We start from the raw sequence: 13,376 nt of genomic DNA on the forward strand, positions 1-13,376 counted from the left end.
CTGAATTAGGTGTTTAATAATTTCATGTCCACTTTGCTGTCACTGAAAGTTAGAGGAGGACTGGAGCTCACCTGAGTTCTCCCTCCCCCTTGGAAGCTGTGCCACCGTGTAGCTGTTGGTGTGCTGAGGCAAAGAGTGGGATGCTTTCACTGCTGAAAAGCCCTTACCACATCCAGCAAATTTCCTACTGGAAGTTCTTAGAAGTTGATTTTTTTTCTCCCTGCTGCTCTGTGTTATGCCCTGCAGCCACTGGTTTTGCTGCCTGGCTGCAGCAGAAGAGCCCTGTAGGGACAAGGCTTTGAGGCAGAGCTCAGGGGTGGAAGGGATTCTCCTTGCAGAGTTCCTGATGTCCTTAGAGAGTGGCAGCACCTTCCTCATGCAGCTGAGCCCCTTCCCACTGTCTGGAGAACCCCCTGAACAGCTGGATTTCAGCAGGAAGGAATGCATGGAGTTGTTTGTGTACTGATCTCTTTCTGTGAGAAAGCAAACACAGCCCTTGCTTTTCTCAGGTTCAGATTTGTTCCTCTGGTTGCCAGGTGATCCCTGTTTTCTTTTTCCTTTGGTGTATAAAATTAAACTCCCAGTTCTACTCCATCCTTCCTCCACACTCTGATGTTCCCCATTCCTTTTCCTTTCCCCAGAGTGTGCATTACTGCACTTCACATTTTGTAAATCCTCTTCATTCTCCTTTTATCTAATTTTTTAGCTTTTGCCATGAGACACAGTAGCTTTTATGGGCAAAGTAAAAAAAAAAATGTTAAACCCTTTAAATCTTTCAAGAGTAGAAGCAATTAAGACATGCTTTTTTTTGTCAAACCATTATCTTAATGCTGTTTGTAGTTAATTCTTAATACTGAGGATAGCACTGACTATAACTTACTTGCTGAGTGTTCTGGTGGGTAATACTATTTTAATTGTTAGAGCTGTTTGAGTGTTTCTTTTGAAATTGTCTCAGATCCCAGATGTGATGCCTCAGAAGAATTCCAGAAAGATCAGAAGAATCCACTGGATTTACATGAGCTGCTGGCTGAAATCCAGAGCCTGCGAGTGCAGCTGGAGAGGAGCATAGACACCAACAAGTCTCTGCATGAAAAATTAGAGCAACAGCTTTCCAAAGGGAAGAGAGAGGAAATGGGCCCAGTGTCAGCTGTTAATATCAACTGTGTGTTGAAGCCAGGCTCTCAGCCCTGTGCAGGACTGGATGGTACTGTGCTCTGTGTGCTTTTGGCTACTGCACAACCTGTGCCTCTTACAGCCTTAAACACCAGCAGCTCCTCAAATCCCTCTGCTGTTAGAGCAGGGTGTGAAGTGCACCCTGCACTGTCCTGGAGCTGCTGGTGCTTCCTTTGCATCCCAGCAAAGCAGAGTCTCTGGGCTGGGAGGATGCCTGCAGTAAATTGCCATAAATTCTGCTTACCTGGGGGGTTCTTTTTCCACTGCTGGGCTCTATAGTGTTTGCTAAGGGTGAGTGTGTGTTACTCAGGAATGATCAATAAGTGCACTAAATGGGCTCTGGATAAATCAGTTGTCCCCTCTTTGCCCTTGAGGAATGTTTTACCTTTATTTCAATCACTGTTAAGTGATGCTGTTTTAGCAAATAAAGGGAAGTGTAATGTTTACACCCAGGGTTAGGTTATTGTTCCAGTATTGATGTTCATGGGATACAGAGGGCACGAGAATCTTCCTCCTTAAAGTGTTCTGCACAATAAAAGCTTTCCATACATCCAGATAAAACCACATGGGCCAGAAAGATTCCTTGCAATGTCAGCAGCTGACTTTTTTTAGATGTGCTTTTCTCCTAGGTGCTTAGGGAATGTGGAACTTCTGAAGGAGGAATATAGAGACAATCTTTAGTCTGGTACAGCTGAAAAAAGTGTCCTAGTGCTTGTAGAGTTAATGGGAAGGTTATGTTTGTTAATGAAATATGTTAATCAGGATGTATTTTAGATTTTTTACCTGTGGTTTGATTTTGGGAGATACCTGGAATTTGGATAGATGCTCAGGTATAAAAGTAGATAAATACTGGAAGATCCATGGCATGACACTAGAAAAATCAGCTGGTTTCCCCTGCTTCCAGAGTCCAAGTGTAGCATCAGCAATAAAAGAACTGAAGAGCTGGGAGGGGTTTTTAAAATCTAATAATACAGCTTTCCTTCTCCCTTTTTACCTGTAGAAAATCTCTGCAACTGCCCTGCTGCCAGGAGAAACATTGGTGAGCAGAACAGATGCTGCATTTCAGCAGAGAACCCAGGTACACCCAGCCCTGTTCAACAGCAGTCGAGTACAAATTAAATTTTTATTTTTTTGTATGAGGATAAACACCTGTAGGAGCATCGGGGGGTAGGACAGTCAGGATGGATGGAGATGAGAGATCTCTGGAGCCAAGTCTGGAATTTGGGGTTTATTGCAAAGGGCCTGGGGGCAGGACCCTGCTGGGAGCTGCCAGGCACAGCTCAGAGCAGGACTGAGAGAAGAGAGGGGAGAGAGGATGAGAGGGTGAGAGAGTAAAAGGGCAAGAGAGCAAAAGGAGAAGAGCTCAAAAGCGTAAGAGAGCAAGGTTCTCGTTACAATACCATAAATCTTCTTCTGTGTTGAATATTCTGATTCTCACTAACCAATCTAGTACAGGATACAAATCCTATAGCATTTCCATACAGCCTATAAGAATCACTACATTACCATCCTGTGTTACATTTTAAACCCTACAAACTCCTCTTTGGGCCCTTCTGCCAAGCTGGCAGGGTCTGCTCTGCCCCTTGGGCCTGTCTGCAAGCAGAGGGTGTTGTTCCATCAAAAGGGGATCACCTTCAGCTGGCCACACCATTGTTTTCCAGTTGTTCAGTAACTGAGGGATCTCAAAGCTTGCTTTCATTTCAATCTCACTTATAGTTTCCATATTCTCAGAATCTTTTACCAGACAATCCTATTTACAAGGCTTTCCTGTTTCATCTTCCCCAACAAAAACCACCCTGATTTTTCTATTTTTCTGTGCCAGGTGCTCAGGCAGCCCCTGAGGGTGATGTGGACAGTGCCTCAGTGTGCAGCAGCAGCAGCAGCAGCTCTGGCTCCAGCAGGACGTGCACCCCACGCCTGGTGCCCGGCCATCGCATGTGGGCCGACAGGAGCGGCCGGCACGTGCTGGGCCTCATCGAGGACTACGAGGCCCTGAGGAAGCACATCTCAGAGGGACAGCAGGTGCTGGCACACATGGAGATGGCTCTCAGGGAGCTCACTGGCACCAAGCTGCAGGAGCCTGCAGTGAAGGTGGGCGTGGGTTTCTCTGCGTTTGGATTGAAGGCGCTGGAGGTGATGTTCGGTCTCGGGTGTTTATTGTCTCTTATCAGTGAAACAGTCTCACTGCTGTGAGTTCTGCAGCTTTTCATTAGAAGGCACAAAATGGCTAATCATCTCTTGTTACAAGGGCTTTTAAGACTAAACTGACACCTGGATTATTTTCCCTTTTAACCCAATAACTGATCCCACAGAGCCCCCAGTGCAGACTTTCCTGCCTAATTACAAAATGCCACCCAAACCCATGAAGAAGAAGAAGAAAAAAGAAACCCAGGACAACACCCTGTGCCCTCCATCTTGCTTCCACCCACAACATACTAAAAATCCCAAAACCTAAATTTCTCACCAAGTGATACACCTACACTACTCTCTATAATCTGTTTCACACTTTTGTGGATTCTAGTTTATCTTGAAGTCTAGGAAACTTTCTCCATGGATGAGGGTCAAAGTCAGTGCTCCTCTGGGGGTCAGGGCATCCCAGAGCAGACAGGGAAATATTCCCAGTGCCCTGGGTTTGCACTGAATGTGAGCACTGAAATCCTCTAAAGGAGGCTGGATTTTACCCAGAGGCTCAAAGTGGTGCAAAGGGAAGAACTGACTGAATAACTCAGGATGCCTCAAGCTTGGCACAGTTGTTGTCTAGATGGACTCAGTGGGATTCTGAGGTAGTTAATTCAAGGCCTTTAAGCAATCTCACTTTCAGTTTTGGCTTTAAATGAAGTAAAACTGCTTGGTTTTGCTAGGGAAATTGGTGTTTGTTGTGCTGGAAATGATAGAAAAGCCAAACAAAAGCAGCAGCAGAAAACCCCAGGTAAAAATCTAAAATGCTGTAGAGAGGGTTTAAACTAGGGGTGTGTAAAAGTAACCTAAGAATAAAAATAATTAGGATTTTCATATAATGAAGGCTTGAGATAAACCCAGGAAATATGAGACAATTAAAAGAAATGTGATACAGAGCTGATAAAGTTCTCCCCTTAGTTAAATTCAGCCTTTTAGTGACACCAGATTGTAACTGTATATTAAAGATTGATGTATGCTGATGAGGCTTTTTTTTTTTCATATTACATTCATATTTCAGGGAAGATTTTTGAATATTTTTCTACTTCCTGGTTATCAGTTGAACATTTAACAATATCATAAAGTAGTCCAAAAACTTGAATATTTCATTAATGATCAAATACTGTCTTCTAGGACTCAGAGTATCATCCTTTCTTCATTTTCTGACAGTGTGAGCCCTCATGATGCTCTTGCTGCATCTAAAGGATGTTTAACCAGTAAAATGTTTATTTTGTCTTGAATAACCTCAGTCCTTTTTGTCTAGAATAGGAGAACCTAGTTAGTGTTTACTTCTGCTACTTTTCTCTTACGTAATATTAATTTTTGGACACAGTTAATGATGGCATGTTTGGGGTGGTTTGAAAAAGACACATTTGCCTACAAGCTTCAATTAAAGGGAAGGAACAATCTGTGCACATCTGTGGCATCTAATAAGGAGCTAAGAAACTTAAACCCCAGCAGGAAGGGCCTGGATCAGGCATGGAAAACAGCAGCCAGTGGTAAAAATAATGAACCCCTGGCATGGAGGGTGCTCAGAGACACTGACTGGAGGCAATTTTGAGGATGGATTATGCCAATGTTTAAAAAATTCCATGTAATGCTTTCCTGCCTTGGAGAGGGAAAGGAAACTAAGTGTCTAATGAAGGTCCTTTTCACCCCTGTGATTTGATGATAATATAAATGCTGTAAAAAGCATGCTTACTGCTCTTCAGAAAACAGAAGGTCTTAACTGCAGGGATAAATTCGTGCTACTTATTTTTGCAGTTATAATTAGTGAAGCTGTTGAAGGTGCAGTCTGCAACAATTCTGAAATTCTTTTTGTGATATCACATGTGTGCTCACGCAGTCAAATGATGCCTGAATGACACTTAAGACTCTCTGAAGTATCATATATTTCCCAATGACCTAGTTAACATACTGATAATGACTGAAAAAGTGATCTCTCTAAGTTTTTAACTTGTTTTGTTGGTGTAAAGATAAAAGCAGTAAGTTTCACAATTTGCAGTTTCCTATCAAGCCTAACATCACTGAAGTTTCAGACTACTTAGCAAATGGGATATTTTATGTGACAGGAGGATTCTGGTTTGATAACAATGCTAAATAAATATTCAGATTGTATCCTGCATGGGGCAGGAACTGCAAATGTTTTTTTTTTTTTCATTACCCTTCCCCCTTCTGTAGCACCATTGCTTTGGTAATTCATTTGCTCCCCTCACATTCTTTCCCTCCTTTATTTCACATTTATGCAATTTCTTTCATTTGGTTTCTCATCTGTCAGCCGAGGAAAACATTTTATGTGTACCCTGATAGTTATTTTAGCATTAAATGGAACAGTTTAAAGGGTCTGCTAAGGAAGAAACATCTATATTGCTTAAATTGATGTCTGTAATCATTGACTTTCAAATAACATGACACAAAATGCAAATGAAGAAAGAAGAGAGTTGCCAAGTGTTACCATGTGGCATAGCAAATCTAGTAAATATAATCTATTGTTAATCATGGTTATTGATTAGGATAAATCCCCTCCCTCCCTGAAATTCTCAGATAATGCATAATTCAGCAGCCTTTGTTAACTAACAGATTAGTTTTTATGGCACACAATGGCTGTGTACATTATCTTAAATATGAAATCACACCAGCTGGATTAAACCCATTAATTAAGATTACATTTTCATAATGGTTTAAGTATAAAATAGAAAATGTCTCTAATCCTGTGATACAGGTACCAGAACAGGCATCCCTGCATGGCTTTTCCACGAGCACTCACACAGTACAGCAGATTTTGGAAGAGGCTGCACGTTCCCTGAAGCTTCTTTGGAGAGTTTCTCTTCCCCTGAAAGCTGCTCATGGTACTGCTCAGGGCATTCAGGTACAGCTGGGCTGGGCTGGGGGTTTGGGGTGGTTTTTTGGACTTTGGGAATGTCTCCAGCAAGATGCAGCAGTTACAGATGTGTCATTTTGGAGAATCGTGCCTCCAGTGTCCAGCCACATGGATTTAGTGTAAGGCTGAATATGTCCTGGTGGTGTTGCATGGCCAGGTGTTCATTTTCAGCATCCTTTATAATAAAAATGGAATATCTAATCCTCTAACATGAGATCCAGGAAATCCAGGGAGGTGGCAAAAGCTCCACCTCAACAAGAAAAGGTTTGGGCTCCCTGTTATTTGAACCAAATTCAATTTGATTCTGTGTGTATTGGTAAGAAGAGAAACATCAGCAACTTTGATGTAATCTCAGCTACATTTTCTTTTATGTTCTTGATGCCAAAGTGGTAAAAGAAGAAGCTTTTGTAAAAGTGTGACAAAACCCCAAGACATGTTTTATAACACTTTAACTAAAAAGGATTGCACTATTCAGATGCATAAAAGTAAACTAAATGAGGAATGAAATATCTCTGCTGTCAGAATACCACCACTCAGCATTGAAACTGTTTCAAACCCTGCCTTTAAAATAAATCTAAAGTGATTTCACTGAGGTTTTTCTATGTGTTTATTAAAGGAAGCAGGATTTTTCTGAAAAACCCCTCAAACTTAGGGAAAACAAACATTTCTATATAATTTCATAACATTTTTGGTGATATTTTTTAGCATCCTTAAATATATAAAATCCCAAAAGCAGTGGGAGTGAAGTTTGCTGTCTGATACATTCACTCCAGATTTGGGATGCCTTGGCAAGAGTGTGTACTTCCATTTTTATCCTCGTGTGTGTAATCCATGCAGACAGCTCCTGCTGGCCTGGATTGCAGGGATTGCACATCTCTCACCCCCACAGGGCTTTCAGGATGTGGGGGATGCATCTCCTGCTTTCCTGTCACTGATCTCAACCTTGACTTGGATCAGTCACTTCTGCAGGCTGATCTTAATGTGTGTGTGGGGGCCTGAATTCCCAGGATGCTCCTCATTAGAGCCTAATAGAATTTTTTTTGCAGTTTCTTATCCAACACCCCCTGATCTTAAGGATGTTAGATTGCTCCCGATGTCTTAAATGCAGAATATGAAAGAATCTTTCTCTCTCTCTCTCTCTTGAAGTTTGGGTTCTAAAATACTGGGAGTGTTCAGTGCCTTCTCTGCAGCCCCAGGAGTTGAAGTATATATGATACTTCAGTTCTTTTGCAGAGATAAATAGTGGGAGCAAATTCCAGTAGTTTTATAATTTAACAAGTGGCACAACAAGAAGAAAAAGGTCCAAGTTTAAATCTGCACAAGGACCCAAATCAGTGACACTGGCAGATGTGCCAGGGCTTCTCACAGTCCTGTTTTACAAGTCACTGACCAGAACTTTGTTGGGATTGGTGGTGAAAACTGAACCTTAATAATGATACTGTCAAATAATTTTGCAATTAAACTGTCCCAGTGCCTTTTAAGCCTGTGATAGAGGCAGATCAGCCATTAACAGAACACAAGGAGGAAATTGGAATTCTGAACCTGGCACACAGGGCACTGATCCCTTGGCACTGATCCCTTGGTTCATCCCTTCCTTATCTTTTCTAGTTTAGAACAAAAATAGGCACCAGTTTAACAGACTTCCCTCAGTCTAATAGAAAAATTACTTGCACTAAATTCCAGCTAAGAATTGGAATTGTATCACAGAATCTCATGTCATGGGGGATGTGAAGGAGGAAGGACAGGACTGGTCCTTCCCTGCTCTGAGTTGTTGGTACTCCAGGGAAGCTTGAGGGTACTTGTCCAAAAGTATTGAGCAATTCCCAGTGTAGAAAGTACTTTTAGCCAGTAGTTTAATATCTTCCCTTCTTCTCTCAATTTAGGATGAAGGAATGAAAGCAGAAATATTTAGGTTACGTAAGAAACTGTGTGAGCAAGAGAAGAAGTTGCACAGCACAGTGAAACGCCTGCACTCCACAAACCAGCTGAAGGAGAACATGGAGAAGGTCATCATTGACCAGTGTGAGTGTGTGCCTTAATAATGATTCTGATTTAATAATGATTCTGATTCTGTTTCTGTAGGCTGTGGCTGCCTTTAAAATTGGTGTTTCCCTCGTGTGCCCCAGCTGTGACAGACAGACAGACAGACAGACAGACAGACAGGCTCAGGCTGTGCTGAGCTGATGGAGCCTCATTCCAGTGGCTGGCAGTTGCCCAAAGTACAAAAGGCTGTAGAGAATATCATGGGAAGCTGTTCATGGTTTTACACAAAGCACTGATAATGTGTCAATCCATGCAGCTGCCACTGATTCCTACTTGGGTTGTTCCATTTTGGAGACTTCTGTTTCTATTTTACACCAGCTCTGGACAGAGGCAAAGTTTCTGTTTGCTGTAAACATTTTCAGCCAAAGTTTGTGACATTGCCAAATTGTGATTTTTGCCTCAGTCTTAATAAATGTGGAATTAGGATTTTACATTTTCTGAGGTAGTGCCCTGCAAGGAGCTCTGTGCTCTGCCCCAGACTGAGAAGTGCAGGAGAACAAGCTCAGAGTAAGGGAAACAAAAGCTTGCTATGAATAATTTTTTTTAAGAAAAATTAGGCCATACTGTGGAATTATATTTTACCCTTAGTGGCCCATGACTAGAAAATGATCTGGAGACATGAAAACAAGTGGGACAAAGGGAGTATTGTAGCTGTGTTAAGCCATGTGTCTGTTTGAAGAGATCCATCTCTGCTGCTTTAGACCTTAATCACTCACCAGAAGAGATCTGAATGGAACTCTGCTCTACCTTCCTGCTACAGCAGTGTGTGTGTTGTGGGAGGAACAGTTCATTTTCTTCTGTAGAAAAATAAAATGAAAAAAAATCCATTCTCGCCTCCTCTGAAGTGGTGGGACTGAATGGCTCATTAGTCCTTGCTGGAGTGGCACTTGTGTTATCAGTAATTAATCTAGGCTGGAAAATTTTCCTCACCATACAAAGTGATAGAAATATCTGTAATATTATATGTTACTCAAGTCAGTTAAATGGAATGTAGAATGATAAATGTTATTTTGCTCCATAGCCTGTAATTTTTATATCTAAGGCCCATATATCTTCTGCCTGCAGATTTTTGTTGTTTCAAGCATTTATTGGCTGGTGTTTGGTCACTTTCAAAATTTCTATATTATATGTGTACAAATTACTTGTATTAAATCATAAATTATGTTTTGTTCAGGTTGTAGAGCCAAATAGCTCAGTTTGGGGTTGTCATGTAAAAATCCAAGCCATTCCATTATGTCTTTCCAAATAATATCCCTGGGGCAGATTCACTGGTCTGCTTTGTCCAGTTCCAGTGTCATCTCAGTCATTGCAGAGCTAGGCTGGGTATAAATAACAGATTTTACCCTTATAGTCAAAATGTTATCCCTGAGCCACCCACACTTCACTAAAGCAAACAGTGCCTGTTGCCCTAAATTTGCTCACTTTTTTTTCCAGGGCATTCAACCTCCTCTGAGTGAGGTGCTGAGAAACTGAAACCTGCATTTTCTGAAATCTCTGTAATGCAAATCTCTGCTTGGAGAGCAGCAGCTGTGCCAGCAGTGGCACAGCTTCTAAATTCTTGTCGTTGGCTGAATTTAAGAGTTTTGATTTAGAAAAATCTAGTTTGCCAGGTGAAATGGGTTTACTAGCAGAGCTGTTCTGAGCAGTGAGCACTCTGCCACCCAAAGAGACCTGGATGTGGTTTTCTCCAAGTTTCATTGATTATGGGAATTATGGACATTGAGTTGCCTTTGTCTTAAAAGAGCAATTTCAGAAATGTTTCTAATTTGCATCTGTACACAAATTCCTGGCCAAGCCTACAGCAAAACTGAGGGACCACCTGAAGCTGCTGGATTCTATCAGGTGGCTTCCCCTTGGTTTTGAGATCTCTTCCCTTCTCCTTTGGCTAGCAAGAAGGGAAAAGCACTGCAGTGGGTGACCTTGCCTGCCTTCATTCTGCACACATCCTGTTACCTGCCTGCTCCAGTGAGGATATTCAGGTTCCCTCTGTTATGTAGCTGAACATTCCTAAATATATTTAGAGGCAGGGACTGGAACATTCTTGTGGCTCAGAGTCTTCTGTGTGCTCTCTCTGATGAGAGAGCTCATTGCTTATAAACCTCATCTGAACCTCTGAGCATGGAACAAAGCAGTGCCAAATTGCAGTAATCTGCCAGGGGTGTAATTATCTCGTGACAGCTCTACCCTTGGAGTTGTTGGCTTCTTATTGTTGTAATGAAAAATCTTTATTATGGTTAAATTGTTTATTTTTGAGACTGGAATATCAAATTGGTGACTGTGAGTGGTGCATTTCAGCACTTACAGGACTGACACAGATTGGAGACTCACATCTTTAACCTGGCATTTCTAAATACCAGTTTTGTTTGGAAACACCCCCTCCTCCATTCACAGGTCTCCTGCTGGCCCCACAGACACAGACTGGGCTGGATGAATGGAGAAAACCTGGAACCCTTCAGGGCAGGCCACTGCTTTTTGATTTCCCCATGGCACAGAGAGCTTGCTTTGTCCTTGAACTGACTCCTTTTGTCATCTGTCCTCTTCTCCCCCTCCTAACTGCCCTCCCCAGCCCAAGGAGGATCCTTAAAGGATCAAACTGGAGTTGAGCCATGCACCATTTCCCCTTGGAAGGAACAGAAAATCTGCCTGTATGGCTTGGGTGGAGGGATGAGCAGGAGCTGTGCAGATCTGGGGGGATCCATGCAGGGCTGAGCTTTGCCTGTTTCATGTGGCAGAAAAACTTCAAGGGCACTTCCAGGATGCTCAGGTTTGAAAAGCAGATTGTGGAGCACAGGCCAGCAGCAGGGAATGACAATCCAGGGGTGGCACAGCTCTGGAGCTGCAGTCCTGAGGGAATCCTCTGCTCAGACATGATTCCATGTTTGGTCATAAAACAAACACAGGGAATTTACTAAGACTTGCAGTATTCTTTTTAATCTTTTTAATCTCCTCTTTCTTTCCAGTGGTTTTAACACATGATGTCTTGAAGAAGGCTAGAGGAAACCTGGAAGTGAGTAAAAGTTTTGCTTGTATTGGATTCCTTGGTCTCTGCTGGTCAGAAACACACAGTGCTGTGTCAGGAGTATTTTGCAGAATTAGTCTGATTTGCTTCAGGTTTGCTACCTAATCAAGCCTGGGTGACAGCAGTTTAGTGTGATAAATAGCCTGCTGTGTTTGATGGCTGAATTAAGAGTTTTATGAGTGACCACATAAACACCTAAACCCTCTCCTTCCTGATGCTTTCCTCAGATTAATATTCATGTCTGTCATCATCTCCCACAGTTCATTTCCAGGAGAGCACAGCCTGAGCACCTGCCTGCTCTAGAGCCACCCTTGTTCAGAGCTGGAGCCTGTGTTACTCACTGCTGGTGCTTTTGTTTTTCACCCACACACCCAACACAGGGGCAGCTTTGGGAGCAGCTCTCTGCTGGTGCAGGGAGTTCAGTCCCTGGGAGTGTTTCAGGAATCCCTGCTCTGGTTTGATTTCTCTTTTTCAGACTTTTCTCCCTGGAGGGTGCAATGCATTCCTTGACTGTGAAATCCCACTCCTCCCCTCTCACCCCTCCATTCTCAATAATTGTACAATTCCCAGCCCCTCCCTACATTTTCCTCTCACCTTTTCCATGCATCCCTTCTCCCTCCTCCCCAGCAGCAGCAGCACCTCCCTCTGCAGCTGCTGTGCTGTTCTCAGCCCTACCTGAGCTACACAGTGATGACATAAAACAATAAAATAATCTTTCTGCTCACAGAAAGATTAGCACTTTAATTTGAAGATCTGATGAACACAGGAGCTCCTCTTGGCACATCCTTGTGCAGCAGGATGGGGTTGGGACAAATTGTGGGCATTGAAGTACTCTATAATAATTATAATTATTGCTTTTTTTAACCAGGTCCCACCAGCTGAGAATCAAAAATCACCTTCCTACACCAGCAAAAAAAGGATTCTCTGAAGGAGAAAGTTCTGCTAACAGAGACTGGTTTTGTGAGTGTTGTTTGCTTTGTGCTGCCTTAATATTTATTGATGTAAAAAATGTTTGTTCAGCTCTTTTAATGGAATCAGCCTTTGACCAAAAAAAAAAAGGACAAAAAATGACACCTTTTGGTAAATAACTTATTTAACATTTTCTGTAATGTAAAGATGGTTTTTAATATTTATTACCAGAAGCAAGGTACTGCAGGTATTGAGGAAAAATCCAGATTTTTTTAAAGTTGGCACATTTGAAATTTTATATTTGTACTTGCCATGTTGTAAAATTATTTGTTGTTGTAGTCAAACAGGTCCTGAAAGAATCAAGAATGTTCTCCACCTTCCACTGTTTCTCTCCGGCTAAAGGAATGTAGGTTAAAAAAAATACTCTGCCAGTCGTCATTGTTTTGTAGCAATGTGAAAAAATGTTAAATATTTTAAAGCATTTTAACCATCTCTGGAAGGTTCTTCTGGAAGCTGCCTGATGCTGGGCTTTTGTTAGGTACTTAGATTGATGGTGTGTCTGAAAATGTTACTTAGAGTCAGACAATTAAAATGAAAAATAATCACAAATGTGTTTGAGTTATTTTGTTTAAAGCCTCAGACTTTGGGCATTACTGACCAAAGCAGCCACATCACATCATTTATTTCCTGAGTGACACAAAGTGAATGGGAAAATAGTTCAGTTTAACATTAACAAGACCATAATTTGAAGTGATTTTTGTTACAAAAGCAGAGTTTGTGGTGCAAGTGTGACTTCATTGAACTGATTTTGTACAACACATGATGTTTTTTCCCTCTCAAGCTGATGACATCCCCATTGCACAAGGAAATTTGCCCTTGGCATCCAAGCCCTGGGACTGGGAGATCTCAATACAGGATTGGGGTTTTATTGGCCCTTGGATTTTGTAATGGGCTGCCACAAAACTCTGAGTTTGTGCCCTGAGGGTGGGGAGAGCTGGAACTTTACCCACCCCTGAGCTGGGGCTCTTCCCTGCACAGCACATGGGGGGAAAGGACCTGAAATCCCATCCCAATCCCATCCCAATCCCATCCCATTATCCCATCCCATTATCCCTTCCCAATCCCATCCCATCCCATCCCACCCTGCCATGGCAGGCACCCCCTCCTCTGCCCCAG

At 42.3% G+C, this 13,376-nt stretch overlaps 1 protein-coding gene across 5 annotated transcripts in view; it reads left to right on the plus strand.

Annotated features, from left to right (window-relative positions):
• Positions 1-12,809, plus strand: part of CDK5RAP2 (CDK5 regulatory subunit associated protein 2) — a 71,338-nt gene extending 58,529 nt beyond the window's left edge. For all 5 annotated transcript variants that reach the window (XM_071453613.1, XM_071453614.1, XM_071453611.1 and 2 more), the window contains 7 exons: positions 956-1,204; positions 2,174-2,251; positions 2,996-3,264; positions 6,071-6,217; positions 8,113-8,251; positions 11,233-11,279; positions 12,160-12,809. In XM_071453613.1, the coding sequence (XP_071309714.1) occupies positions 956-1,204; positions 2,174-2,251; positions 2,996-3,264; positions 6,071-6,217; positions 8,113-8,251; positions 11,233-11,279; positions 12,160-12,219 (989 nt within the window). In that variant the 3' untranslated portion in view covers positions 12,220-12,809. The remainder of the gene's footprint in view (positions 1-955; positions 1,205-2,173; positions 2,252-2,995; positions 3,265-6,070; positions 6,218-8,112; positions 8,252-11,232; positions 11,280-12,159) is intronic.
• Positions 12,810-13,376: the final 567 nt, after the last annotated feature.

Source organism: Agelaius tricolor, unplaced genomic scaffold, assembly GCF_023055355.1.
Source record: "Agelaius tricolor isolate 1412-34295 unplaced genomic scaffold, bAgeTri1.0.p SCAF_37, whole genome shotgun sequence".
NCBI classification, from domain to species: Eukaryota; Metazoa; Chordata; class Aves; order Passeriformes; family Icteridae; genus Agelaius; species Agelaius tricolor.